The following is a 27,223-nucleotide window of genomic DNA, read 5'->3' on the forward strand; positions in this document are numbered from 1 at the left end:
GCCGGGGAGGGGCACTGAGGGCCCGTGTCTGGGAAGGTAGTGGAAGGGCGGCAGGCTGAGCAAGAGGCGCCGGGTGGGCAGAGAGGTGCGTCTGCCTGGGTCTGTCCCTGGCGCTGAGCCAGGCCTGAGTCATGTTGCTCACTCATTCCTCCTCCCAGCTCTTCTCCACTCACCTCTGCACTGCTGCTGAGGGAGCCCCGCCCTGGTGCCGGCTGCAGCTTGTGGCCTCGGGCGGGCACGAGTAGAGGGGCCAGGGGCTGTCTGGCCTGCCCCCATCCTGCCGGGGCCTCCCTCCCCCTCCACTCGTCCTGAGTTAATTATAACTCTGACCTAAGTGCCCTGTGACACCGCGCCCCAGCGGCCCTGCGGGAGACCCAGCAACCAGGTAGGGGAGAGGCCTAGAGAGGAGACTCATCAGGTTTTCTGTGCTGGGTGTTTGGGGGTGTGGGTGTCGGTCTGGGGGTGAGGAAGGGGGTCTTGGGGAAGGAGCCTCAGTTCCTTCCTGCAGGTGTATGTTCCCATTAGCCCATTAAGGCCCTCAGGTTGTCTAGGAAACTGAGAGGGGAGGCCAGGCTGGGGCAGATCCAGGTGCTTCAGGCAAAGCAGAGGAAGGGCCCAAAGCAGGTGCCGGTGGAGACAAAGAGCTAAAGAGCTGGGCCTGCCCTGGACCCGCTGCTGCTTCCTGCTCTCGAGAGCCTTCTGTCCCTCAGGTCCATGTCCCAGCCATGCTCCCTGCAGACGTGCCCCTGGCCCACCTGAATCCTTCACTGCTGCTGCTGCTGCTACTGCAGCTGCTGCCCCCTGCAACCTCCTTCTTCCCCAACATCTGGAGCCTCCTGGCTGCCCCCGGGTCCGTCACCCACCAGGACCTGACCGAGGAGGCGGCGCTCAATGTCACCCTGCAGCTCTTCCTGGAGCAGCCACCCCCGGGCCGTCCCCCGCTTCGTCTTGAGGATTTCCTGGTGAGCGTCCCCAGGTCCTGTCACATCCCAGCTGGACTCCCCAATTCCCTGGGACTTCTACTTCTTCAGGGCCCTGCTGGCCAAGAGGAGGGACATCCTTCTCTTCCTTGGCTCCCCACCTCTACCCCTTGCAGTAACAATACCCAAGTGTCCTGGTCCTAAAATCAGGAGTCCCCCCCCCCCCTCCTCCTTAGAAAGGTCCAGAATTGCCCTTCCTTCATAAGGCCCAGGACCTTCAACCTGAGTTGAAGTTGCTAAGAAAACCTGAGTGCCACCTGAGTGCCAGTTGCTAAGAAAACGGCAATGGTGCAACCCAAGGGTCCCCTGTCCCCTAACCCACTCTCTCCAGGGCCACACCCTTCTTGCTGACGACCTCTTTGCTGCCTACTTTGGACCTGGGTCTCCTTCCCGGAGGTTCCGAGCAGCCTTAGGTGAGGTCTCCCGTGCCAACGCAGCCCAGGACTTTCTGCCAACATCCAAGAATGACCCTGACCTGCACTTTGATGCTGAGCGGCTGGGCCAGGGGCGCACACGCCTAGTGGGGGCTCTCCGGGAGGCCCTGGTGGCAGCCAGAGCTCTTGACCACACCCTGGCCCGCCAGCGCCTTGGGGCTGCACTTCATGCTTTGCAGGTGAGAACTGCATAAAATGGGCAGGGGTTTCTTCACCCCGGGTCTTCCCGTCCCCCAGATACAGACTTCCTCCTGGCACCTCCTCCTTCTCCTTCTTCTTCTCCTTCTTCTTCTTCTTCTTCTTCTTCTTCTTCTTCTTTTAATGTTTATTTATTTATTTTGAGAGAGACAGAAAGCAGGGGAGGGGCAGAGAGAGAGGGAGAGAGAGAATCCCAAATGGGCTTTGCACCATCAGCGCTTGATCTTACCAACCACAAGATCAGGACCCGAACAGATATCAAGAGTCTGACGCTTAACTGACTGAGCCACCCAGGTGCCCCCTCATGGTGCCTTCTTAATCACACCTCCCCCAACTCAAGAAGTGATGGGGCACTGCTTGCCAGTGCCCTGAGACTGGTCCCTAGTTCCCCCACCTCCAAACTGGCAGCTCTCCCTGTGGGAAGAGCCAGGAGGCCATTGTGGCTGGAGAAAAGCGAGGAGGCGTGAGGTTGGGAGTGGGCCTTGAAGGCCACTGGAAGGCCTTTGGTTGGACTCTGAGTGGGATGGGAGGAAAAACCGGGAGGCTCCCACCTGGGGAGAGCTCTGTTCTGGGCGACAGGCAGAGGGTGTGGAGGGCACTTGGGGTATCTGACAGCAGCAGCGGGGGTAGGAGGAGGCTTTCCAAGAGGAAGAATAAGTGCTGGAGATTGTGAGAATGGTCAGACAGCGCCTCATTCCCCTTCGCCCTCCCTCCCCCCAGGATTTCTACAGTCACAGCAACTGGGTGGAACTGGGACAGCAGCAGCCACACCCTCACCTCCTCTGGCCTAGGCAGGAGCTCCGGAGCCTGGCACAAGGTACGGCCATGACCCCGGGGGATGGGGGAAGCCCACTAAAGCCATGTCCTCTCAGCCTCCCCAGACACTGTGTCACATCCTCAGGTCACGTAGGATGTGACCTGGCTTCTTCTCTGGAACGACCTGTGAGGTCCCCCAGTCCAGCCAAAGGCCAGGTCAGTTAGATAGCTTCCCCCAGGTCACAGGGGTGGATAGAGCCAGGACCAAGGTCTGCAGACCTCAGCTGAGTTCTCTCTCGTGTGGCTTCCTCCCCCAACATGGGATGGAACATACAGGGCTGTTCCTCACAGTCCCCTCATCCTTCCACCTGAGCTATGACGCGGCCTCCTGTCCATTACAAGTTCACTTCCTGTCCACAGCTCACGCTTCCGGGTTTCCTAGCACAGTCCCGGTCTCACATATTCAGTCTCATCACTAGATGACCTCTAGGTTTTTGTTCAGAAATCCTAGAAGGGTACATTTGGGCTTTTGCCAGCTCAGGGAAAAGCCAAAGTTTGGATGGATGGGGATAAAGGTCAGTGGTGGCAGGATCTTGGGGTCTAGACCCCTGTCTTCTCTTCCCAGTGGACGATCCTACCTGCTCTGATTGCGAGGAGTTGAGCTGCCCCGGGAATTTGCTGGGCTTTACACTCCTCACCTCTGGCTACTTTGGAACTCATCCCTCCAAACCTCCAGGTACCAGGCAGAAGTAAGGGGAGAAAGTCACTTCCTTTCCCCTGACCCTCTCCCTAGGGATCTCAGAACTGTAGGCCCTTGTCCCATTTCCTATGGCATCCCTTCTGGAAGGAGTGGATGCTGGGGATGGGGTAGATGGATGGAGGCCCACTGAGGTGGCCATGATTGTTGGGTGGGGGAATAGCTTCTTATTCAACCAGTAAGACTTCTCCATTACCCAAGGGTAGCTTTGGGGGATGGACTGGAGAGATTAGGGGATCCACCATGTACTGTGATGACTGACCCCTCTAGATTTACTCCAGATTGGCCCTCCACAAATGTCATCTTTCTTGCTGATCCTTTGCTGAAGAGTGAGAGGTCAGGCCAGGTCAAAAAGGGCCTCATTTTCTTAGGAGGCAGTGGGTTTTTTACCTCCACCCTCCAGATCTCTTTCCCCAAACCAGGGAAATGTAGCCATGGGGGCCGTTTTGACCAGAGCAGCTCCCAGCCACCACGGGGAGGCATCAACAAGGATAGCACATCCCCAGGCTTCTCTCCCCATCACATGCTGCACCTCCAGGCAGCAAAACTGGCCCTTCTGGCCTCCATCCAGGCCCTCAGTCTCCTGCGAAACCGGCTGGGAGACAGGGGTTTCTCCAGGTGAGTGGCCTCTGGGCGATGTGCTCCTTAATGCGCATGTGGTCCTAGGGGAGCTGAGTAAATGGGGGCTGGGGACAAATGTGCAGACTCCTCACCGTATCTCTGGCCTGCTCCCCAGGCTCCTGGACATCAGCCCAGCCTCCAGTCTGAGCTTCGTCCTAGACACCACAGGCAGTATGGGTGAGGAGATCAATGCTGCCAAAATCCAGGCTCGCCACATTGTGGAACGGCGACGGGGCAGCCCCATGGAGCCTGTCCACTACATCCTGGTCCCTTTCCATGATCCAGGTAACTGTGGTCTGGCGAGGATAGCGGAAGGAAGGAAAGTCTAGGGCAAGGGGTAAATGCCACTGGTGGGGGAAAGGGCCTCATGGCTCCACGTCCTTAAAATGGTGACGTTTCCTATGGTTGAGCCTTTACTGGTACCTCTGTGTGTACGATCGGCCACTTCTTCCTCTGTTTCCAAAATGGCAGCACTTTCCATATGAGGTTAATCATGATCTGTGCTTAGCCAGGGGCCTCTGCTTTCTTAGGCTTCCATGTTAATCAGTGATTTTCAATTCTCCCCATTTTCTTTACACAGAGGTTGGGATGAGGATGGGTCCAGGCCTCTGTGAAGCCTCTGAGACAGATTGGAAGTTAGACCGACTGACCTGGGTTGACCAGTCACTGGGCATGCTTAGGCTGATCATTTAGACTTTTTTTGCCTCAGTTTCATCATCGATAAAATGAGTCAGTACTTGACCCATATTATCTGATGGCCATTTCAACCCTAGAAGATAGGCAGGATTTTCTAGGGTTGAAATGGCCATCAAATAAAATAGCTACAGCGCTGAGAATTCCCTAAAGGCAAGCGTTGAGTCTGATTTACCTGCATAAATCTCATAGTAGCTGGAATTTAACGGGGGTTTATCACATATTATTTTTAATTTTTTTTTAATGTTTGTTTATTTTTGAGTCAGAGAGAGACAGAGCATGAACAGGGGAGGGTCAGAGAGAGGGAGACACAGAATCTGAAGCAGGCTCCGGGTTCCGAGCCGTTAGCACAGAGCCTGACGCGGGGCTCGAACTCACAGACCACGAGATCATGACCTGAGCCGAAGTCGGACGCTTAACTGACTGAGCCACCCAGGTGCCCTGGTTTATCACATATTTGATGAAGCTTTGAGTTTAGCATTAATTATATGTCAAGTCACTATTCTAAGGTTTACAAAATCAACTCATTTAGTCCTTCTAATGACACTCTGAGGTAGGTACCATTATCTCTCCGGTTTTTCCGGTGAGGAATCTGAGGCCCCAGGTGTTTTTTTTATACTTATGCACATATCCAATAAAGACCCTCTCAGGACCACAGGAAATGCTGCCATTTTGTTAAGGAAATGAGGTCCACTTCCCCGCAAAGGTAACTAGCCCTTACCCAGCCCTGCCTATAGAAATATCAGAGAATATTATTATTTCAATACTTGTTCACCCCAGGAGCACAGCGAGGCCTCTTGACTGGGGGGTGAGAGGTGGCCCTGGGTAGGGATGAGGGGAGCCCTCTTGTCACTCATCTCAACCTTCTTTCTTCCTCCCCAGGGTTTGGCCCTGTCTTTACCACCAGTGACCCTGACAGCTTCTGGCAACAACTCAATGAGATCCATGCCTTGGGGGGTGGAGATGAGCCCGAGATGTGTCTGTCAGCCCTGGAGGTCTGCCCTCCCCCTCCCCCTTCCCTTCTTCCCCCTTCCTTTCCAGTTCCCACCACCAAGGGGAACTAGAGGCTTCCTGGGACCTCCACCCTCCACCCCACCTTCAGAGCCTAGTTCCACTAGCTTCACTCCAGGGTTCCAGGGCCATATTTCTTTCTATTCTGCCCTCCCTTCCTCTACCCATTCCTCTGCTGCTGCCATTTTTAACACGAGCACTTTCCCTCTCTGCCAGCTGGCTCTGCTGCACACACCTCCACTCTCAGACATCTTTGTCTTCACCGACGCCTCCCCCAAGGATGCCTTTCTCACCAACCGGGTGGAGTCCCTGACTCAGGAGCGGCGCTGCAGAGTGAGCACAGCTGATGGGACATCCGATGTTAGCCACCCAGAGATATGGGGTTTCCCATACCTTGTTGACGACTATCTCGTAACAAGGATCACACCACACTCTGGTGGTTGAACCAGCCTTGGCATGGGGTGGGAGAAGCAGACAATGAGTATAACACATCCTGATCCCTTACATGATGCTGAATGCATATTTGAACTGGTCTCCAATAAACCATTTGAAGAACTGGAGATCTAGTTGCCAGCAATCCGCTGTGGATGACAAATGGAGACAGTTACAAGGGAGTGGCAACTACTAACTGAAGGCCTGGGGCTGTGTCATTGGGAGACCCTGCAGGAACAGTCAGAGGGTAGACCAAGACCTACTCCTCCTCATCAGCTCCGCAGAACACTTGAGCACAGATCCTCATTGACCATGGTAGACAGCACTTGGAGTACTCAGTACTGGCCTCTTTTTCTGGGCACAGGTAACATTCCTAGTGACCGAGGACCCATCGAGGGTTCAGGGCCGAGCTCGGCGTGAGGTCTTGTCCCCTCTGCGTTTTGAGCCCTATGAAGCAGTGGCCTTGGCCTCAGGAGGAGAGGTAATCTTCACCAAAGACCAGCACATTCAGGATGTGGCAGCTGTTGTTGGGGACAGCATGGCTGACCTGGTAAGTATGAAGGCCGGAGGGACTAATGCTTTTGGCTCAGAACTGAGGGTACAGGTAACACGGCACTGCTCTTTCTCATAGGTTAATAGTTTAACACTGCTTGCTGTGTTGCCACTGCAGTCAGAAGGGTGGGAAAGGAAGTTTCTCTCTCTCTCTGAGATCCATGGCTACCCAACTTCCACGTTGCTCCTTCCCTATTAGCACCGCCCCCTGTCCCCCAGTCTTGGCCTCCAGTAGTCTGTCCTCGGAAGTCCTGCCATCTTTTAAGGAGGAACAAGAAGCAATCACCTCACCCTTAATCCCTTGCCTCCAATTTGTTGTTGACCGTAACTTCATCCCTGGTCCTGGGCCCCTCTTTCACTGGTATCCCTTCTCCATGTGTGACTTAGTTTCTTTCTGTCTCCACCTTTCTCCTGTCTTTGTTCCCACTTCATTCAATGCCTCATCTTCTCCCCTATTTTTTGGCTCTGCCCATCCCTCTAGGTTACCCTTCCCCTGGAACCTCCTGTTGTAGTGTCTGGAAGGCCACTTGTGTTCAGCGTGGATGCACTGCTCCAGAGGGTCACAGTCCGGATCCATGGGGAGGTCAGCAGCTTCTGGATCAGGAACCCTGCAGGTATTTCCGCGTGTGTGTCTCAAGGCAGAGGGAAGAATGGAGAATGAAGGGTGACATCCTAAGGGACAGGAGCTAGCTCATGTGCCAATCTCTTGCTCCCCCACCCCCACCAGGGGTCTCCCAGGGCCAGGAGGAAGGCGAGGGACCTCTAGGTCACACTCGCCGCTTTGGGCAGTTCTGGATAGTTACCATCAGTGACCCCCCACAGACAGGGACCTGGGAGATCCTGGTCACAGCCGAGAGCACACCCCGGGTGAGAGTGCAAGGTAAGGAGGGAGATATTGCTGGGAAGGGAAGGGACGGGAAGGCTGCAGAGCTCAGAGAGCGGTATCAATCACATTCATCTCAGGAAGGTCTCTGATTGCCTTGGCCCTCCTCAGCCCAGACATCCCTGGACTTCCTCTTCTACTTTGGGATCCCTGTGGAGGATGGCCCCCACCCTGGCCTCTACCCCCTGACTCAGCCAGTTGCAGGTATGTCTACCCACCCCCCCCACTTGTCCATTAATATATATACATGTATATATTGTATATGTATATGTCTATATATATATATATGTATTGTATATTGTGTATGTATATTATGTGTGTGTGTATATATATATATATATCCTTTTATTGAGTTATAACTTGCATATAATGAAGTACACTAAAGTATACAGCTGGGTGGATTTCATATAATGCACTCATGTATCCATCACTCGACTCAAGATTTAGAACATTTTCAGCATCCCAGAATCTTTCCTGACCCTGCCCAACAATAGCCCTCAGAGGTAACCCCTTTTCTCCATTCATACTTATCCCCAGAGGTAACCCCTATTCTAAAAGCAGATCATTCCTTTCTCCCTGTCTCTGAATCTCATGTGGACCAGTGTTCTCCCCTCCCCTCCCCTGTCCCAGGCCTCCAGACCCAGCTGCTGGTAGAGGTGACAGGGCTGGGCTCCAGAGGCAACCCTGGAGCTTCTCTGCCGCATTTCTCTCACGTCGTCCTACGAGGGGTCCCGGAAGGTGCCGAGCTGGGCCGGGTGCCTTTGGAGCCCACGGGACCGCTGGAGCGAGGTTTCCTCGCGGCCTCGCTACCGTCCGCACTTCTGTCCACTGCGGGACCTTTCTCTCTGGAGTTGATTGGCCGGGACGGAGAGGGGCAGAGCCTGCACCGAGCTGCTCCCCAGCCCTGCACCGTGGTGCCTGTCCTTCTGGAGGTGAGACGCAGGAAGAAGGTGCAGGTAGGGCTGGAGAGAGCTGCAGCCTCCTCGCCGCCTGACCCGCTCCTCCTCGCCTGACCCGCCCTCCTCCGTAGCTCAGCGGCTCCCCGGGATTCCTGGCTCCAGGCAGCAAGGCCCCGCTCAGCCTCCGCATCGCCAGCTTCTCGGGCCCTCGGGATCTCGATCTTAGGACATCTGTCAAGCCCAGCTTCGCTCTCACCTCCAACCTCTCCAGGTATTGCCCCTGAACTCTCCGGTTCAGTTCCGGCCCACCTTTCGGTTCCCCTGGCGTGGGAGCTGGTACTTTAAGCCCCGCCCACAGCAGCCACTTTCGCTTGGCCCTCAGATTCTCGCCTCCCCTCCCTTCCCCTCCAGCTTTGGGCGCGGACCCTGGGCTCTCAACTATTCGAGAGCTTGGGCCTTCAGCCCGGCGTCCGTACTCGACAGGGTTCGCCTGGAACCAAATGAGACCGCCTGGGGGCGCCTGTGGTTGGAGATCCCGGACTCAGCGGCTCCAGACTCCGTGGTGATGGTGACTGTGACTGCGACAGGTCCAGAAGCCAGCCCAGTGCCCCCGACCCATGCCTTCCTCCGGCTCCTGGTGCTGGCCCCCACCCCGCAGGTGAGGCACCCCCACTTTCCATCGCAGGATAAGCAGTGTAAGGGGTGGTAGGTGCAGGCTTAATTTGGGTGCAGACACGCTGACCGGCTCTCCCTCTTCTCCCTAGGACCCGCTTGCTGCCCCTGCCCACTCATCTGGCCCTATCCTCGCCTCCACCAGCCCTGCCTCCACTTCGGTGACTCAGGGAAGGGCTGGGGGAGGGCTGGTGGGCAACCCCTGTTGGGGCACAGTTGGAGGGGTGCTGCTTCTGCTAGGCCTGGCCTCCTGGTGACACCAGAACCCCTAGAGGGATGTGCCTGCATGCAGCGCTATTTTTAGTGTGGCCCCACTGGTGAGAAGGCAACCGGGCCTTGGGACCCGACCTCTCCCAACTGGGATGGAGGTTTTCCTTCTCACACACTTGTCCCTCTCTTTCTTTGTGAGATTGGGATAGAGGGCAATGGACTTTCCCACAATGCGCTTTCCCCAACCCTGCTGGGAACCAAAGCAAATACTCCTTTTTGGAGAAAATTGGCCTCTATTTCTCTGTAGCAAAATCTCTTTACTCCACTATTTATTCATGCTTTCCTAAGCTCAGGTAGAAGGAAAGATATATGGGGAGGAGACTAAAGTTGAGAGTGGGGGGTTTATAGAATTGTTCTTACTTGAAATTCTGAGGAAGCTCCTATTTTATTTTTGTATTTAAAGCTGAAGGACAGTTTCAATAAACATGTCTTCTCTAGAGAGGGATTTCAAAGAAAGATCATTTATGCAGATCACTTAAGGGCGAGTGAGGGCATAAGACACCAAGCAGATGAAATGAAGTTTTCAGTTGTGGAGAAGAAACTTTACACCAAGATGTTAGGAATTCAGTTGGCCCACCACCTGCAGCCATTTATCTGTTAAGTCAAGAAGCAGGATAAGGAGACTGGGGGTTCTGACTCAGCCTCCCCTGTCACCAACTGAGGAAATCGAGAGGAGGCTTCACACACGGGTGGGGCCCCTCCGCATATTGGGGCAGCCCAGCTGAGCAGTCTCCCCTTTGGGCTGAGTGCCTCCTTTCTGCTGCCTTGACAACTGGAGAGGAGGAGAGAACCGGTGTGGGCATCTGTGCTCCTCCCCGCCTGCGGGCCGGGGCTTCCGCCCTGCCCCCCACTTCCCTACAGTTTACCTGCTGCTGCCATGCCGTCTGCTTCCTTGGCCTTCCCTTCCAGTCCTGGGTGGCACAGGAACTAGCCTGATTCGAGGGATGTGGGGAGAACTGGGAAGGAGAGGAGGCTGGGATTTGCTTTTCTCTGTTAAACCAGTGCTGACCCCAAGTCCCCTCTCTACCCCCTCTTCCCGAGAGTACAAACTAAAAACAATAAACTCACCTTCTCCTGAATCAGATTCTGCAAACAGATGTTCATATTTTGAATCTGGGCTAACTGGGGGCCACCAGGCTCTGAGTGTAAATCTGATAGAAAATTCTAAAGGAGGAGTTAGAGGCTGACAGCATGGTGAAACCTTGAGGTCCATCTGCCGCTCTTCTGTCACCACAGGCCATTACCTCTCCAGCTGGATCCCCTCACCACAGAACCGCCCCCCCCCCCCCACAGGTAGAAAAATCCAATACTCTCCCTACCATCTCTTTAACAGTCCCGTTTCAACATCCCCCTCAGGTGGGATAGTACCCCTTTCCCTGTTCTTTATGGATCCTCCCTGTCCAGTCCTGACCCATTGGAATAATCCAGGCCACTCCCCCATCTCAATGGAGTGATCCAAATCAGGTCCCTCTGAATGGAATGCAGACCGGCCTCCTCCAATCCCGACAATGAACACCAACCTGCACTTGGTGGCATCCAGTCATTACAATTCATGATCCCTGCCCATTAACTCTTGCCTTTCCAGGGTGGTGTCAGGCTGTGTCCACATGTCCCCCGTGCCCCCAGAGCCCCCCTGCGCCGCACAGAAGCCCCGTACCTCACCAAGAGCCCCCAGATGCAGCTGTTGTTGCTGTGCCTCCCTCAGACGGCCCTCAAACCAGGCCTGGCCGTGCTCCAGCAGCTCCAGCCCCTGCCACAGGGCGTCCTGCTCCCTCTCCAGAGCCTGCATCTTCTGCAGCTGGAAAGGCCAGAAGCAGAGGCTGACTTGCTCCCCAGCAGGGCTCTGAGCCCTGGCCGTTTCTCTCAACCCTTGGTTGGGTTCACTGGTCACTGAGTGTGAACCCAGACTGACCACTGAGCTGGAGGGCAAGGGGAAGCAGGGGAGAAGACTTACGGGTCCTGAAAATTGAGTGGAAATGTAGGGGCAGATCCAGGAAGTAGGCTTCCCTGGGACCTCTTGGGCTAATACTCACCCAGAGGAAGAAGCTCCGGGCCCCTGGGTCTTGGCGGCTTGTCCCTAATGGCAGCAGCAGAACTGTGTAGGGGGCCTGTACCAGGGGCAGCCCTCCGGGCCCCTGGCTCCCCATGGCTCGGAGGTGGGAAGGGTGGAGCCACGCCCACTGGTGCTCAGGGTGGGTCCCTCCCCTTCCCCCTGCCTGGTGCCCATCCCACCTTTTCAGCCTCTCAGAGCCTTTCCTGCTGTGTCTCTGAGGCTGGGGTGTTCCTACTTAAGGGGAAAAGACCACCTCCATTGGGTTTCTCTGTCTTCCTTCTCATCTGCTTTTGTAGGGTCTGTTGAAAGAGCTGGTTCTCATGAAGTCCCCTGGGTAGAACCCAAGGGTCCCCCTACAGCAGTGTCACTGTGTTGTTTTAAGCTTGTTTTTTTAAAGTAATCTCTACACCCAACATGGAGTTCCAACCCACCACCCCGAGATTGAGAGGCACACGCTCCTCTGAGCCAGCCAGGTGCCCCAGTGTCACTGTGTTCTTAATGAGGCAGGGCAGGCCCCTCTGTGGACTTCTGCTTGGTGCTTCATGTCTTTCCTATTGTTTTGTGATGCTGCTCTAAAGAAACAATACCTTGCTCTGAAATAAACTTTATTCCTGACGTGAAACAGAATTTCCAGGAAAATTGAGAATTTTGGGCCTGAGGGAGACCAGGAAAGAGACAGGGCATGGCAGCTCGCTGGGGTCTTGGGAAGTGGAGGAAAGCCAAGGAAGGACTCTCAAAGGATGCCAGTGGCAGCCGGCAGCACTTCCTGACTCATGAAAATGTCCAGGTCCAAGTTGGGATCTTCCAAATCCAGTTTCAGAAATTTATCTACCAACGTCTGGCAACTAATGGGAGAGAGAAAAATGGGATTTATGGGAGAAGAGATAACTGAGTCCCCAGGCAGAGGAGAGAGGCTGTGGCACAGGGAGCCCAGGAAAATTTAGGGATTTCAGGATAAATCGTGGGTCTCTGAAGGACAAAGAGGCTGAGTCCCTGAAAGGGGGAGAAGAGCTGCAGACATGCTAGAGAGAGCCGGGACACTGGGCCACACACTCACTTTTCCATTTGCTTCTCCTTTAGCAACTCCTTGACAGGCTTGATGGGTTTCCCACTGCGGATCAAATCTGAGACCTAGGAACCAGAGGAGGGTGGGGTGGGGGTGGGGTGTGGAGGAGGGGGAGTTGGGTAAGAGAACTGGAACTAAGGGTCAGAAATCCCATGGACCCAGAAAGCCAGGCTAACGGAAGGGAGCCCTGATGGAGGTACTTGACGTTTGGATCTCACCTCCTTGCCACGGGCAATGAGATTGCCGGGAAGCCCAGCCTGGGCAGCTGTGTAGGATGCATGGCTGGCGTTGGCAATACCTTCACAAACCTGATAGAAGAAGACTAGGTCGTCCCCATCCTCACAGGTCTCCATGGTCTTAAAAGAGATACAAGGGGACAGTGTGTCATCAATGTCTCTGCTTCCTGCCCTGAAACCCTTGGCCAATCCCTGTGGGGAGTGAGAAATGGGAAGGGATGTGGTTCCTGTGCTCAGGGAGCCCCTGTCGTACCTGAAGAGCCTGTCCTCAGTTCTGGTAAATGCTCATCCTATGGATCCCTAGAGGGCTAGATGGGTTTCCTTACCAAATACTGCACAAGGGGCCCCTGTGGCAGCAGCTGTAGCTGAACAAGGCTCAGAAAGTTGGTGGCCACAAAGATGTGAGGGCACATGGGTCCAAGTGCCAGCCAGTGTCGTAGCACAGCAGCTAGAAGCGCAAGCCCATCCACCTGCACAGAGGGCAGGGGTGAGGGTACTGAACCAGAGGTGCCCTGTGTACACCTCTCCACCTGCCCTGGCCTGCCCCATCTTGCACTTTTCTGTTTCTTTCCTGCCCCATGCACTCCTGTTCCTTTCCCGAGGCACAGCGTCACCCTCGTGCTCCTTTGTCTTCCCCCGGCTTCCCCTCCTCAGTTTCTCATCCTTTTGTCTCCTCACCGTGTTGGTTCCCTTTCCAAATTCATCAATGAGGACCAGAGACTGCTTGGTGGCATTGTTCACTGCTTTCGCCACCTGCTGGGTACCAGGTGGACAAGGGAGAATTTCATTGGCATTCAAGCCTGTAATGCACTGACCACAGTCTGCCTGTGAATAAAGCTGCTATACATGTGTCCACCCTACTGGACTGCAGGTTCTTCAGTGGTAAGACACACATTTCATTCATCCTTTCATTGCCAACAGTGTCTCATGCAAATCAAAGGTTCAGTAAAAGTTCATGGTATTGATTCTCCCAGTCTCTGAATTTGGTGCTTCCTGCCCCTAATACAGAAGGCATGCTGCAGAATGAAGATTTTTCTTGTTCTGATCATTTTTCTTTTTAGATTTTTTTTTTTCATTTAGAGAGAAAGCATGGGGGGGGGGGGGTGTAAAGGGGCAGAGGAAGAGAGAGGGAGGGAGGGAGGGAGGGAGAGAGAGAGAGAGAGAGAAGAAAATCTTAAGCAGGTTCTATGCTCAGCATGGAGCCCAACACGGGGCTTGATCCCACAACCCTGGGATCATGACCTGAGCTGAAATCAAGAGTCAGACGCCCACCCAACTGAGCCACTCAGGTGCCCCTGATTATTTTTCAAGAGTAGAGTTCCTTCCTTACTAATACCCTCCCACAATCCCACCCCCCTTTGCTCCCTTTGACCTGGTTAAGGTCGATCATGAAGGTGGAGAGGCCCAAGGAGATGGATTCGCAGCTATGAATCCGGGTGAAGATGGCATCTACCGCCCCAATTTCGGCTTCCTCTGCTGGCACAAAGCTGCCCACCAGGGCCATGAATGTGATCAAGCCTACCTAGAAACGGAGGAGACAGGGCCTGGGGCCTGATGGTGTGGGCTGGGGTAAAGGTGAGTCAAGGCTGAGGGGTGAATTATAGATCAAAGAGGGATGGACACAGTTTAATAGGAGAGTAGAGCCCCTTCAGCTTTCTTTAGAATCAGGAAAAAGGAAGGGGGGAGGGGCAGAGGCACACCTGGGAATGGCATGGATCTATTCAGAGATGGGGGAGAGGATTTCAGGGCACAGAAAGATCTGTTAGAGCATGGCTCTCCCTCAAGTACAGAATGGGAACACATGAGGTAGAGGAGCAGGGAGTGTGGACTACAGACTTTTCATGACAGATCGGGTCAGAACACAGGGGAAGAGCTGTAGGGACCCATGTTTGCAGGCAGGTGGGAGATGGAGACAATGAAAAAGATGCCAGAGGCCCAGTGTGCAGGGATTCTCCTCACTTGTTTTTTATTTTATTTTATTTTATTTTATTTTATTTTATTTGGGGGAGAGTAGAAGTAGGGGAGGAGCAGACAGACGGGGACAGAGGATCTAAAGCAGGCTCTGTGCTGACAGCAGCGAGCCCGATGTGGGGCTTGAACTCATGAACTGTCAGATCATGACCTGAGCTGAAGTTGGGTGCTCACGGGACTGAGCTACCCATGTGCCCCTCTCCTCACCTGTTTGAGGTATATGCTCTTCCCTGAGGAGTTGGGTCCGGTGATGACTTTGATCCTCCCTTTGTCCCCGCCACACTCTGCAGAGTTGGGCACGAAGGTTCGGGCACAGAGTTCCATCAGAGGATGTCTGCAGTAGGTAGAGAGTTACCTCACACATGGCCTATGAATCCAGATAAATGAAGGCACCAGAGATGGGGCCTTTGGGCCCCTTGTATCTATGCCTCCAGCCTCTTCTGTTCTCACCTGCCATTCAGGATTCGGACCCCAAGGAGTTGGGGGGAGTAACGGGGCCTTGAGTAGCCATAGTCCCGGGCAGCACTGGCAAGAGCCAGCAGGACGTCCAGGCGGGAGGCAAGGTCCAACACACGGGTCAAGACAGCTGCCCGCGCCAGCACCTGACACTGCAGCTGGTACATCAACAAGGTCTCCTGGTCTAGAGGTAGGGGAGGAAGGGGGTGGACATTAGCTCCAGGAGAAAATGAAGAAGAGACAAAGAAGCCAGCAGAAAGACCTGGAAATAGGCTTGCAGAGAAAGAGTCTGAGACACCCCGAGACATTGAGAGGAAAAGGTACAAAGTCAGAGTGAGAGAGCAGGAAGAAAGGAGCCTGTTAGAATATCCTCCAAGCTGCCCGCTCCCCTCCAGCCTTTTGCTTCTCCTCACCCCGGATATCACAGTGCAGGTCCCCCAGCAATGCATCCAGCTCCTTGGTTCGAGCACTACGATAGTGCAGCTTCTCCTCTGACAGAAACTGGGTGCAAGGGTTCAAAGCTGTGGGCCTTGCATTAATGGTCTCCATCTTCTCTAACATCACCTCCAGCCCCACCCCAACTTTTTTTTAAAACTTTATATTTTATTTATTTAAAAAAATTTTTTTTTAATGTTTTTATTTATTTTTGCAACAGAGAGAGACAGAGCATGAGCAGGGGAGGGGCAGAGAGAGAGGGAGACACAGAATCGGAAGCAGGCTCCAGGTTCTGAACTGTCAGCACAGAGCCCGATGCGGGGCTCGAACCCACAGACCGTAAGATCATGACCTGAGCCGAAGTCGGACGTTGAACCGACTGAGCCACCCAGGCGCCCCGTTAACTTTATATTTTAAAATAAAACAGGGCGCCTGGGTGGCTCGGTTAAGCATCTGGCTTCCACTGAGGTTGTGATCTCATGGTTCCTGAGTTTGAGCCCCACGTCGGGCTCTGTGCTGACAGCTCAGAGCCTGGAGCCCGCTTCGGATTCTGTGTCTCCCTCTCTCTGCCCCTCCCCCGCTCACAGTCTGTCTCAAAAATAAACATTGAAAGAAAAAAAACTGAATTAAACAAATGTGTAGAAGAATTATTATGAGGCAAATACCCTGTGACTAACCATGTAGGTTACAAATTGAGTTAAGAAATTAAAATTTTGCCAGCTACCCCAGAGAGCCATCCTATCACAACCTTCTCCAGCTCCTCAAAAGTAACCTCTATTCTGACCTTTCTGGGAATCAATTCTTTATTTTCTTTGTAAGTTTATCACCCAAATATTCATTCTTAAACACTAGTTATGCCTCCCCTTGATAATTTCTGATATATATATTTTTAATTCTAGTATAATTAACATACGGTGTTATATTAGTTTCAGGTGTACATATAGTGATTCAATACTTCTATGTATACTGTTCAGTGCTTATTAAGGTAAGTGTACTTTTTATTTTTAATGTTTCTTTTTGAGAGAGAGAATGTGTGAGTGGGGAAGGGGTATAGAGAGAGGGAGACATAGAATCTGAAGCAGGCTCCAGGCTCTGAGCTGTCAGCACAGAGCCCAATGTGGGGCTCAAACTCACGAACCCTGAGATCATGACCTGAGCCGAAGTTGGATGCTTAACCGACTGAGACACCCAGGTGCCCCAAGATAAATGTACTCTTAATCCACTTCACCTGTTTCACCCATCCCCCCACCCACTTGCCCTCTGGTAACCATCAGTTTGTTCTCTATAGTCAGGAGTCTGTTTTTTGGTTTTGTCTTTTTTCTTTGTTCATTTTTGTTTCTTAAATTCCACATATGAGTGAAATGATATGGAATTTATCCTTCTCTGACTTATCTTACTTAGCATAATACTCTGTAGATCCTTCCATGCCATTGCAAATGGTAAGATCTCATTCTTTTTTATGGCTGAGTAATATTCCATTGTGTGTACCACATCTTCTTTATTCATTCACCTATCAGTGGACACTTGGGCTGCTTGCATAGTTTGGCTATTGTAGATAATGCTGCTATAAACATAGGGGAGCATGTATCCCTTTGAATTAGTGTTTTTATATTCTTTGGGTAAATAGTCAGCAGTGTGATTCCTGGATCATAGGGTAATTCTATTTTTAATTTTCTTTGGAACTTCCATACTGTTTTACACAGTGATGGTACCAGTTTTTGTCCCCACCAACAGTGCAGGAAGGTTCCTTTTTCTCTACATCCTTGCCAACATTGTTGTTTCCTGAGTTTTTGATTTTAGCCATTCTGACTAAAGTGTGGCTTTAGGTGTGAGGTGATATCTCATTGTGGTTTTGATTTGTATTTCCCTGACAGTGAGTGATGCTCAGCATCTTTTCACGTGTCTGTTGGCCATAGATGTCTTCTTTGGAGAAATGTCTGTTCATGTCTTCTGCCCATTTTTTAATTGGATTATTTGTTTTTTCTTTGTTATTGAGTAATATAAGTTCTTTTTTTTAAATTGTATTTATTTAAGTAATCTTGGGGCCCCTGGGTGGCTTGGTCGGGTAAGGGTTTGACTTCAGCTCAGATGGCGATCTCACCATTGGTGAGTCTGAGCCCCGCGTTGGGCTCTGGGCTGACAGCTCGGAGCCTGGAGCCTGCTTCAGATTCTGTGTCTCCCTCTCTCTCCCTGCTCCTCCCCGCCCTCTCAAAAATAAATATTTAAAAAAATTTTTAAAGTAATCTCTACACTCAACATGGAGCTCAAACTTACAACTGTGAAATCAAGAGTCGCATGCCAAACACCCCTATAAGTTCTTTACATATTTTGGATACTAACCCTTTATCATATATGTCATTTGCAAATATCTTCTCCCATTCCACAGTTGCCTTTTAGTTTTTTTGGTTGTTTCCTTTGCTATGCAGAAGGTTCTTATTTTGATGTAGCTCCAATAGTTTATTTTCACTTTTGTTTCCCTTGCCTCAGGAGAGGTATCTAGAAAGATGTTGCTACAACCAATGTCAGATAAATTACTGCCTGTGCTCTCTTTCTAGGATTTTTATGGTTTCCTGTATCACATTTAGGTCCTTAATCCATTTTGAGTTTATTAAGTAGGCTTCATGCCTGGCGTGGAGCCCAATGCAAGGCTTGATTCACGACCTTGAGATCAAGACCTGAGCTGAGACCAAGAGTCAGTCTGACTGACTGAGCCACCCAGGTGCCCCTCTCTATTGCGTATTCTGGGCTTTCTATTCTGTCCTATTGATCTATGTGTGTATTTTTGTGCTAGTGCTATATTGTTTTGATTACTACAGCTTTGTAATAAAACTAGAAGTCTGGAATTGTGATACCTCCAGTTTTTTGTTTTTCAAGATTGCTTTGGCTATTCAGGGTCTTTGATGTTCCATACAAATTTTAGGATTCTTTGTTCTATTTCTGTGAAAAATACTGTTAGTATTTTGATAGGGATGGCATTAAATCTGTAAACTGTAGTATCAACATTTTAACAACAATTGTTCTTCCACTTCCAGAGCATGGAATGTCTTTCCATTTCTTTATGTCATCTTCAATTTCTTTCATCATTTTGTAGTTTTCAGGGTACAGGTCTTTTATCTCTTTCTCACCTGACTTCTTTCTCTTTTATCTCAGAGCTGGTAAAGATCAAAGTAAAACTGTAGAAGAGACATCCCATATTGGGCAGTGCTGATGGGGGAAAGCCCTCCCTCAGCTGCTGACTCATTTCCCTCATCACCCTCCCCCCCGCCCCGCCATAGAAGTCAAGGGCCTTACCATGAAGTCCAGTCCTTCAATCTCAAAGTCACTAGCCTCTACCATAAAAGGCAGGCGGGGAATACAAAGAAGAAAGCCAATCTGGGGAGAGTGCAGAGGAGTTAAAACAGGGAGTAAAGTACTGGGCACCTTATCTCCCTAGAGGATGCCAGAGATCCCAGTATTCTCCAGTGCTTTTCTCAAGGGCCTAAAGCCACCAACCGTGTTCATATTCTTCACACTTCCCCAGGGGTTTTCTTATCCAGCAGTGTGTCCTTCATAAACCTAATATCTCCCATAAAAGACCCCTGGAGGCTACACCCGTCCTCCTGCCCTCACCAGAGGGATGTAGATGACACTGCATGAAGGAATACGGGAGTCCAGATTCTCTAGCTCCTTTCGGGCAACCTCAGTGAGGAAACTGGGAAGTCCCATCAGCCTTCGTTTTTCTAGGAGGGTGGAAGACATATGAGTATCAAAAGTAAGGTTCCTGCCCTGTTTGCCATGGTTAGTTAGCCCCAGTTGTAGTGGCCACCTACTGATGATGGTACCCCATCACTGGGCAGGCTCGTGTTTGGGGCCCATAAGCCCCACTGCACACCCAACACTCACTCTCATCAATTTCAGGATCTATGTTGGGGAGGACTGTGAAACGATTTTCAGCAAGACTGCCCTCAAAATCCACCTGAGGAGATAAAAAGTCCAGTTGCTCATCACCCAGAACCATCTCCCAATCCTGCTCCTCACCTCTACTCGGGTCCCAATCCTCCCTGCACTTCCTGCTTTAACCCTAACCCTCCAAGCAGGTCTCTGACATTCTGACACTTCCTCTCACCATCTCATTCTTTGGTCATCCAACTGACTTTGATGTCTCTCATCTTCCATAGCACATTCCCCAGAGCACAGTCCTTCTGTGTCCTCCAATCCCACCTCTCTTCCCTAGGTCCCCAGGGGTTCTGCCTCTGTCTTCCACTCACCACTTTCCCAATGAGGCTGGCAATATGGTGCAGGTCATCAGAGAACTCTTGGGCAATGTCCTGAAAGAGCTGGATGGACTGGGGCAGGGAGCGGCAGGCATCCCTCAGGCCCAGGGCACTATACACAGTCTGCAGCAGAAATGGACAGAAAATGGGCTGAGGTGAGGGGACAGGGATGGACTGAGAAGAACAGAGAGCAGCAGGGGGAAACACAATATAAAAGACAGAAGATCTCAAAGGCAAAAAAGAAACAGTGAGGAAAATGTCATCTGTAAAATTCTGTGTCAGGCACTACACTAAATAGTGAGACTACAAAGAACTAAAATGGGCCCTGTCCCAGATGAGCTCTTGGTCAAATGAGGAAGACAGAAATACACCCAGAAGATTTAAAAATAGGGGCACCTGGGTGGCTCAGTTGTTTAAGTGTCCGATTCTTCGTTTGGATTCAGGTCATGATCTCACAGTTCTTGGGTTCGAGCCCTCTTGGATTCTGCACCGACAGGGTGGAGCCTGCTTGGGATTCTCTCTCTCCCTCCCTCTGCCCCTCCCCTGCTCGTGCTCGCTCTCTCTCTCTCTCAAGAAAAATAAATAAACTTAAAAAATAAATAAATAGGGACACCTGGGTGGCTCCGTTAGTTGGGCCTCTGACTTCAGCTCAGGTCATGATCTCACAGTTCGTGAGTTTGAGCCCCGCATTGGGCTCTGTGCTGGCAACTCAGAGCCTGGAGCCTGCTTCAGATTCTGTGTCTCCCTCTCTCTCTGACCCTCCCTGGCTCATACTCTGTCTCTTTCTCTCTCAAAAATAAATAAACATTAAAAAAATAACAGTAAATAAATAAATAAGTAAAAATAAAGTGGTAGGTGCTTCAGTAGAGGAAAGGATCTTTTAAACTTTTTATTTATTTTTAGTGTTTACTTATTTTTGAGAGAGAGAGGGGGAGAGAGTGCACATGCGCACGCACACAACAGGGGAGGGGCAGAGAGACAGGAAGAGAATCCAAAGAAGGCTCTGAGCTGTCAGCACAAAGCCTGACACAGGGCTCGAACCCATGAACCACAAGATCATGACTTGAGCCAAAGCTGGATGATCAACCAACTGATCCACCCAGGTGCCCCTAAGAGGAAAGGATTTTATACCGAGGAAGGAGAAAGAGAAGTAGAGATATGGAAGGCAGAACAGTAAATGAGCAGAAGGAGCAAGATAGCACTGGGGAAAGACAGCAAGAAGAGAGAAAGGGTGAGAGTCACTGACAGTTAATTACCCAGGGTGAAGCTCAGGGCCCTGAGGTGGCTGCCAAGGTTAGACTGAGCAGACAGACCAAATCCATAGGGCATCTACTGAGTCTTACTTGGTGGTAGAAGATATATGAAGTAAATAAATCAAAGGGTTTATACTCTAGCCATGATGGAAATAAACAAGCAGCAAAAATAATGATACCCACAAAACAGACTGACCAAGTTATGGAACTGATTAAAATTATGAAATAAGTTCAGAGAATAAGACTAATATGGACTAAGGTGCCTGGGTGGCTCAGTTGGTTGAGCATCCGACTTCGGCTCAGGTTATGATCTCGCGGTCTGTGAGTTCGAGCCCCACGTTGGGCTCTGTGCTGACAGCTCAGAGCCTGGAGCCCGCTTCTGATTCTGTGTCTCCCTCTCTCTCTGCCCCTTCCCCGCTCATGCTCTGTCTGTCAAAAATAAACATTTAAAAAAATTTTTTAAAAAGACTAATATGGGCTATCTTTACAAAAAAAAGGAAATGAACTTGGTTGTGAATAAGGGTATTCAAAAGGAAGGAGAGTATTCTGTTTGAAAGCAAGAGCATGAGTAAATGAATAGAGGTAGGAGTAAGAGCCAACACTTATTGAATGCTTACTAGGTGACAGGCAATGTTCTAAATTCTTCACATATGTTAATTTCATTCATCCTCAAAATAATCTTAGGAGATAGGAATTATCTCCATTTCACAGAGGAGCAACTGGAAGCACAAAGAAATAACATAATTTGCTCAAGGTCTCACAGAGTAAATAAAAGAGCTGGGATTTGAACCCAGGTGTCTGGCTTTTAACCACCATGCTACGTTGAGAACACAGTGTGCAGAGTTCCTGAATGCATAGCCTGGCCTGGCTGATGAATGTTCAGTAGTGAGAATGGAAGATACAAATAGTTCCACATATCTGTTCATGTTAAAAGAAACCTGCTGAAGATAATAAGAAGCAGGTTTCTCACTGGCAGAGAAGGAAGTTACAAATGAGGAAAGGAGAAAGTCTGGAGTGAACTCTGTGGTATTGACTGTGGTATAGAGTGAACTCTGTGGTATCAGAGGTATGAGTATGAACTCATGGATTCTTATATAGATAGATCGATTCAGGAATACAGATGTATATGCATGGGTTAGCATACTACATTTATTTCTTTAGCTCTGTCTGTGGTGAAAAGAAGTGACAGATACCCCAGTAGCAATAACCACATCTAGTGTCCAGATCTTGGTTTCTAATACTATTCTCCAAAGAACGTAACCAGGACTCCTTGGAGAAATGGTTGATTCTAGGGCTTAGGCAAGGAAAATATAAGATGACTCTGGAGCATCTTGTAGTGGTAAAAAGTTAGGAAGTGCTCAAAAATGGACTGGGGGCCATGTCAGAAGGGCATATCAAAAGCCTGCGTGAATCTGAAAAGCCAATCTAAAAGCTAAATGGGCATATTTAAAAATACACTTTAAAAAACTATTTAAAAAAGGCGGGGTGTGCGCCTGGGTGCCTCAGTCGGTTAAATGTCAGACTCTTTTTAAAAAAATTTTTTTTTCTTTCAACGTTTATTTATTTTTGGGACAGAGAGAGACAGAGCATGAACGGGGGAGGAGCAGAGAGAGAGAGAGAGACACAGAATCAGAAACAGGCTCCAGGCTCTGAGCCATCAGCCCAGAGCCCGATGCGGGGCTCGAACTCCCGGACCGCGAGATCGTGACCTGGCTGAAGTCGGACGCTTAACCGACTGCGCCACTCAGGCGCCCCATAAATGTCGGACTCTTGACTTCAGCTCAGGTCATGATCTCGCGCTCATGAGTTCGAGCTCCACATCAAGATCTGTGCTGGGTGCTGGCAGCACAGAGCCTGCTTGGGATTCTGTCTCCCTCTCTCTGTCCCTCCCCTGCTTGCTCTCTAACTCTCTCTCAAATAAAAATACACTTTAAAAAACTATTAAAAGATAAATAGGGGCGCCTGGGTGGCGCAGTCGGTCAAGCGTCCGACTTCAGCCAGGTCACGATCTCGCGGTCTGTGAGTTCGAGCCCCACGTCGGGCTCTGGGCTGATGGCTCAGAGCCTGGAGCCTGTTTCCAATTCTGTGTCTCCCTCTCTCTCTCTGCCCCTCCCCCGTTCATGCTCTGTCTCTCTCTGTCCCAAAAATAAAAAATAAAAAATAAAAAATAAAAAAAGATAAATAAATGGGTATATTAAAAGTCAATCTGAAAAGAACTCTTAAGGAGCTAAACTAGAAAAATTTGAGTAAAATAAAAATACAACACTGAATTATAACTCATAAAAGATTTCTGACATAACTGTACTATGGTTATGTCAACATTGTTTTGGTAATATGTTAACATTAAGGGAAACTGGATGAAGGATATGTGAGAACACCATGTACAATTTTTGCAACTTTTCTTTACATCTTAATTATTAAAAAAAAAAAAAAGAATTTAAAACAAAGCAACAGAAGGATAAATCTTAAAAATTTTTTAAAGAAAATGTTATCTATAGGTGGGGGGTGGATAGAAACTAGAATTAGTTGACTACATAATAGTTTGGAATTACATAAATATTTTATGTAATTATAAAAATAAATTAAATTTAAAAAATTCTTAAAAATCAAAAATAGAATGAAACAAATGAACATAAATGTATGTCCAGATAGTGACATAACTACACAGAGAGGAACTATTCCAAGTGACTAAAACATAGTAATTTGACTGTATATCCTTAGTAGGGACAAAAAGAACTTCCCTTCTCCTCCCAAAAAATCTTAAATTATTTTCAATAATATCATTGATAGTAGTGCTAGAAGTGTTATACTAAGATCGTTGTGGATGTAATGTAGGAAAAGGCAAATGAATGATATTCTAATCTTCTCATTGCTAGTGTTATTGAGAACCAGAATTTTCAGTATGAAGAAGAAATACTGAAGAAGATAAGTAAAGGAATATATAAGGTAAGGATGCTGTGCTTCTGAATTTAAATTGGTGGTATCAGTACCAATTTTATCATGCATGTATTTTACTTTTTAAAAGTTCCTACATATGTCCACAGAAAAGTCTTAAAAACAATAAGTAAAACATGCTGTGCACCTCTAGCATTCAGACTGAGACAGCCTGTAATACAATTTTTCACTAAAAGGAACCAGGGCTCCTTGGAGAAATGTCTCATCCTGGGTCAGAACCAGGAGATTATGAGATGTAGGGGCACCTGGCTGGCTCAGTCAGAAGAGCATGTGACTCTTGATCTTGGAGTCAAAAGTTCAAGTCCCACTTGGGTGCAGAGATGACATAAAAAATAATAAAATAAAATAAAATAAAATAAAATAAAATAAAATAAAATAAAATAAAACCAGGAAATGTGAATGATATTTTTGTTAGATCCCATCAAATCAGAGAGCAGGAGGGAAGCTGCCAAGTGGGAAAGTCTACTGGGGTCATGTTTAAAGGACTCAGAAGCCAACAGGAAGAGGCTCCCATTGGCCAAAGATGGAATAATCTGAACATGTAGAAAGACTAAAATTGCAGAGGACTGAAACACACGCATAAATCTGAGTTCATGATGATACACAACAACAAAAAACACACTGGCTACCTTGGAGGATGTTAGGGAACCAATTTCCTATATGCTGATAGCTGATAAATAAAAGCAGGGGGAGGGAAATCAAGCAATTTCTATGATATGAAATATATCACTGGGAAACCAAAAAGCAGATGAGAGGGTTTCTCTATACAGAAATGTTCTGGCTAATAAATGAAGAAAGGATGACAGAATAATACTACTTTGCAATCCATAAGGAAATAATGGACTTAGGTATTAAACATCAAAAGCTGCTAACATCACAAAAGGAGAGACAGACATATGAGACATTATATTCCTCCACTTATAAAACAGTACTGGAAAAAATCTAACTTGGATTTGATAGATCTTCTAGGTTCAACTATTTACTTACAGAAATTCTAGAAGAGCGTAAAACATGTCAAAAACACCTACTGATTACATTCAGCAAAATCCAGGCTAAGGGCAATTCTGTCGGACAAACAATCTAACTTCTTCAACAAATAATTTGCAAGGGGAAAAAGAGAGATAAAGATTGAGATAGAGATGGAGGGAGAACTGTGAAAGGCAAAAGGAACCCACAAAGGAGACTTCAAGAGACATCAAACCATTGGCATATGTTGAACATATTTGCATCCTGATTAAACAAAATGTAGTGTTTTAAAAATCATGACATTTAAGAGAGGATTAGAAATGTGAACATCAGGAGGGCCTGCATGGCTCAAGTCAGTTGGGCATCCTACTCTTTTTTTTTTTTTTTTTTTTTTTTTTTTTTTTTGAGATACAGAGCAAGAGCAGGGAAATAGCAGAGAGAGGAAGACACAGAATCTGAAGCAGGCTCCAGGTTCTGAGCTGTCAGCATAGAGCCCCATGTAGGGTTCGAACTCATGTACCACGAGATCATGACCTGAGCGAAAGTTGTATGCTTAACCGACTGAGCCACCCAGATGCCCCATCTGACTTTTGATTTTGGCTCAAGTCATGATCCCATGGTTCATGAGTTCGAGCCCCAGTTGGGGCTCTATGCTGACAGCATGGAGCCTGCTTGGGATTCTCTCTCTCTCTCTCTCTCTCTCTCTCTCTCTCTCTCAAAATAAATAAATAAACATAAAAAAAAATGTGGGGCACCTGGGTGGCTCAGTCAGTTAAGCTTCCAACTTTGGCTCAGGTCATGATCTCATGGTTCATGAGTTGGAGCCCCGTGTCAGGCTCTGTGCTGACAGCCTGGAGACTGCTTTGGATTCTGTGTCTCCCTCTTTCTGCCCCTCCCCCAGTTGCGCTTGCTCTCTCTCTCTCTCTCTCTCTCTGTCAAAAGTAAAACATTACAAAAAATTTTTAAAAACCTGCTCTTAAAAAGAATAGAAATGTGAACATCGGACAATTTGATATTCAAGAATTATGCTGATTGTTAGTAAGATAATGATATTGTTATTCCTTTTTATGTTTTTTTAAGTTTTTATTTATATTTATTGTGAGAGAGAGAGCACCCACATAAGTGGGGGAGAGGGACAGAAAGAAAGGGAGAGAGAGAATCCCAAGCAGGCTCCAAAGCATGGCTCAATCCCACAAATGGTGAGATCAAACTTGAGCAGAAACCAAGAGTCTGATACTTAACTGACTGAGCCACCCAAGCACCCCCATTATTCCTTTTTAAAAGTAGTTTTGGGGGGCACCTCTCTCTCGGCCCCTCTCATGTTCATGCTCTATCTCTGTCTCTCAATAATAAATAAACATTAAAAAAAATTTTAAAGTAATTTTTGGGGCACCTGGGTGGCTCAGTCAGTTGAGCATCTGACTTCAGCTCAGGTCATGATCTCATGGTTCATGAGTTCAAGCCCCACATTGGGCTAGCTGCTATCAGTGCAGAGCCCACTTCTGATACTCTGTCTCCCTCTCTCTCTGCCCCTCTCATGCTCATACTCTTTCTCTCAAAAATAAATAAGCATTAAAAAAAAATTTTTTTTTAATGTTTATTTCTGAGAGAGACAGAGACAGAGTGTGAGTGAAGGAGGGGCAGAGAGAGAGAGGGAGACAAAGAATCCAAAGCAGGCTCCAGGCTCTGAGCTGTCAGCACAGAGCCTGATGCGAGGCTTGAATCCGCGAACCTCAAGATCATGACCTGAGCTGAAGTCAGACGCTTAACCGACTGAGCCACTCAGGTGCCCCCAAAATAAATAAGCATTTAAAAAAAAGAGAAATTTTCTTTTAGAAATCATATTAACATATTTATGGGTGAAATTATATGATGGCTGGAATTTGCTTCAAAGTAATCCAGGAAGGGGAAAGCAAAGAGAAGATATACATGAAACAAGATTGGCATGAGTCCAAGTGTCAAAGCTGCATAGTGGGTACATGGAGGCTCATTATATTACTCTAAATTTTTTTTTTTCACAACTTCTACAATAAGAAGTTTTTTTCTTGTTTTTTTTAAGTGTTGGGATAGGGTGCCTGGGTGGTTCAGTCGAGCATCCAACTCTTGATTTCAGCTCAGGTCATGATCCCAGGGTCTGGGGGATCGAGCCCCGAGTCGTGCTCTGAGCTGAGCATGGAGCCTGCTTAAGATTCTCTCTCTCTCGGGGTGCCTGGGTGGCTCTGTCGGTTAAGCATCCGACTTCAGCTCAGGTCATGATCTCACGGTCTATGAGTTCAAGCCCCGCGTCGGGCTCTGTGCTGACAGCTCAGAGCCTGGAGCCTGTTTCAGGTTCTGTGTCTCCCTCTCTCTCTGACCCTCCCCGGTTCATGCTCTGTCTCTCTCTCTGTGTCTCAAAAATAAATAAATGTTAAAAAAAAAAAA

At 48.9% G+C, this 27,223-nt stretch overlaps 3 protein-coding genes across 14 annotated transcripts in view; 1 reads left to right on the forward strand and 2 right to left on the reverse strand.

The window, feature by feature from the left end:
* The first annotated feature begins 194 nt into the window (after nucleotides 1–194).
* Nucleotides 195–10,251, forward strand: VWA7 (von Willebrand factor A domain containing 7). 6 transcript variants are annotated; one of them, XR_005786916.1, is made up of 17 exons: nucleotides 195–385; nucleotides 711–962; nucleotides 1,312–1,593; nucleotides 2,333–2,429; nucleotides 2,994–3,104; nucleotides 3,548–3,743; nucleotides 3,862–4,031; nucleotides 5,322–5,434; nucleotides 5,667–5,783; nucleotides 6,247–6,432; nucleotides 6,916–7,048; nucleotides 7,162–7,314; nucleotides 7,429–7,521; nucleotides 7,948–8,249; nucleotides 8,348–8,487; nucleotides 8,599–8,874; nucleotides 8,981–9,093. XR_005786916.1 is itself a non-coding variant. In XM_040463450.1 (17 exons), exons 2-17 carry the CDS (start codon nucleotides 726–728, stop codon nucleotides 9,143–9,145), a joined length of 2,742 nt encoding a protein of 913 aa, XP_040319384.1. In that variant the 5' UTR covers nucleotides 195–385; nucleotides 711–725; the 3' UTR covers nucleotides 9,146–10,251. The 6 variants fall into 6 exon arrangements, 5 of the variants coding, with proteins under 5 accessions (XP_040319384.1, XP_040319385.1, XP_040319386.1 ...); XM_040463450.1 differs by having other exon boundaries at nucleotides 8,628–8,874; nucleotides 8,981–10,251; XM_040463451.1 differs by having other exon boundaries at nucleotides 8,700–8,874; nucleotides 8,981–10,251.
* SAPCD1 (suppressor APC domain containing 1) lies at nucleotides 9,821–11,694 on the reverse strand. 2 transcript variants are annotated; one of them, XM_040463463.1, is made up of 5 exons: nucleotides 11,192–11,694; nucleotides 10,821–10,956; nucleotides 10,227–10,309; nucleotides 10,025–10,114; nucleotides 9,821–9,930 (listed from the first exon to the last, which is right to left on the reverse strand). In XM_040463463.1, exons 1-5 carry the CDS (start codon nucleotides 11,303–11,305, stop codon nucleotides 9,838–9,840), a joined length of 516 nt encoding a protein of 171 aa, XP_040319397.1. In that variant the 5' UTR covers nucleotides 11,306–11,694; the 3' UTR covers nucleotides 9,821–9,837. The 2 variants fall into 2 exon arrangements, with proteins under 2 accessions (XP_040319397.1, XP_040319396.1); XM_040463462.1 differs by having other exon boundaries at nucleotides 10,227–10,322; nucleotides 10,816–10,956.
* Nucleotides 11,695–11,799: 105 nt separating this feature from the next.
* Nucleotides 11,800–27,223, reverse strand: part of MSH5 (mutS homolog 5) — a 24,955-nt gene continuing 9,531 nt past the window's right edge. For 4 of the 6 annotated variants that reach the window (XM_040463455.1, XM_040463456.1, XM_040463458.1 and 1 more), the window contains 13 exons: nucleotides 19,623–19,751; nucleotides 19,258–19,330; nucleotides 18,985–19,094; nucleotides 18,667–18,747; nucleotides 15,354–15,441; nucleotides 14,935–15,124; nucleotides 14,692–14,818; nucleotides 13,886–14,035; nucleotides 13,192–13,266; nucleotides 12,840–12,983; nucleotides 12,496–12,705; nucleotides 12,269–12,342; nucleotides 11,800–12,056 (listed from right to left, as the gene is read on the reverse strand). In XM_040463455.1, coding sequence (XP_040319389.1) covers nucleotides 11,945–12,056; nucleotides 12,269–12,342; nucleotides 12,496–12,705; nucleotides 12,840–12,983; nucleotides 13,192–13,266; nucleotides 13,886–14,035; nucleotides 14,692–14,818; nucleotides 14,935–15,124; nucleotides 15,354–15,441; nucleotides 18,667–18,747; nucleotides 18,985–19,094; nucleotides 19,258–19,330; nucleotides 19,623–19,751 — 1,563 coding nt within the window. In that variant the 3' untranslated portion in view covers nucleotides 11,800–11,944. The remainder of the gene's footprint in view (nucleotides 12,057–12,268; nucleotides 12,343–12,495; nucleotides 12,706–12,839; nucleotides 12,984–13,191; nucleotides 13,267–13,885; nucleotides 14,036–14,691; nucleotides 14,819–14,934; nucleotides 15,125–15,353; nucleotides 15,442–18,666; nucleotides 18,748–18,984; nucleotides 19,095–19,257; nucleotides 19,331–19,622; nucleotides 19,752–27,223) is intronic. The other 2 variants (XM_040463457.1, XM_040463460.1) reach the window with 2 other exon arrangements.

This window comes from Herpailurus yagouaroundi, unplaced genomic scaffold (assembly GCF_014898765.1).
Source record: "Herpailurus yagouaroundi ecotype Mexico unplaced genomic scaffold, PumYag 393, whole genome shotgun sequence".
In the NCBI taxonomy this organism is placed as follows: Eukaryota; Metazoa; Chordata; class Mammalia; order Carnivora; family Felidae; genus Herpailurus; species Herpailurus yagouaroundi.

Coding starts and splice junctions, on each gene's coding strand:
- VWA7 (XM_040463450.1), top strand. CDS start 726: ATGCTCCCTGCAGACGTGCCCCTGGCCCACCTGAATCCTTCACTGCTG. Junction 963..1,311: donor TTCGTCTTGAGGATTTCCTG/GTGAGCGTCCCC, acceptor CACTCTCTCCAG/GGCCACACCCTTCTTGCTGA. Junction 1,594..2,332: donor CTGCACTTCATGCTTTGCAG/GTGAGAACTGCA, acceptor CCCTCCCCCCAG/GATTTCTACAGTCACAGCAA.
- SAPCD1 (XM_040463462.1), bottom strand. CDS start 11,305: ATGGGGAGCCAGGGGCCCGGAGGGCTGCCCCTGGTACAGGCCCCCTAC. Junction 10,115..10,226: donor AGAATCTGATTCAGGAGAAG/GTGAGTTTATTG, acceptor TCTCCTTCCCAG/TTCTCCCCACATCCCTCGAA. Junction 9,931..10,024: donor AGACGGCATGGCAGCAGCAG/GTAAACTGTAGG, acceptor CCTCCTCTCCAG/TTGTCAAGGCAGCAGAAAGG.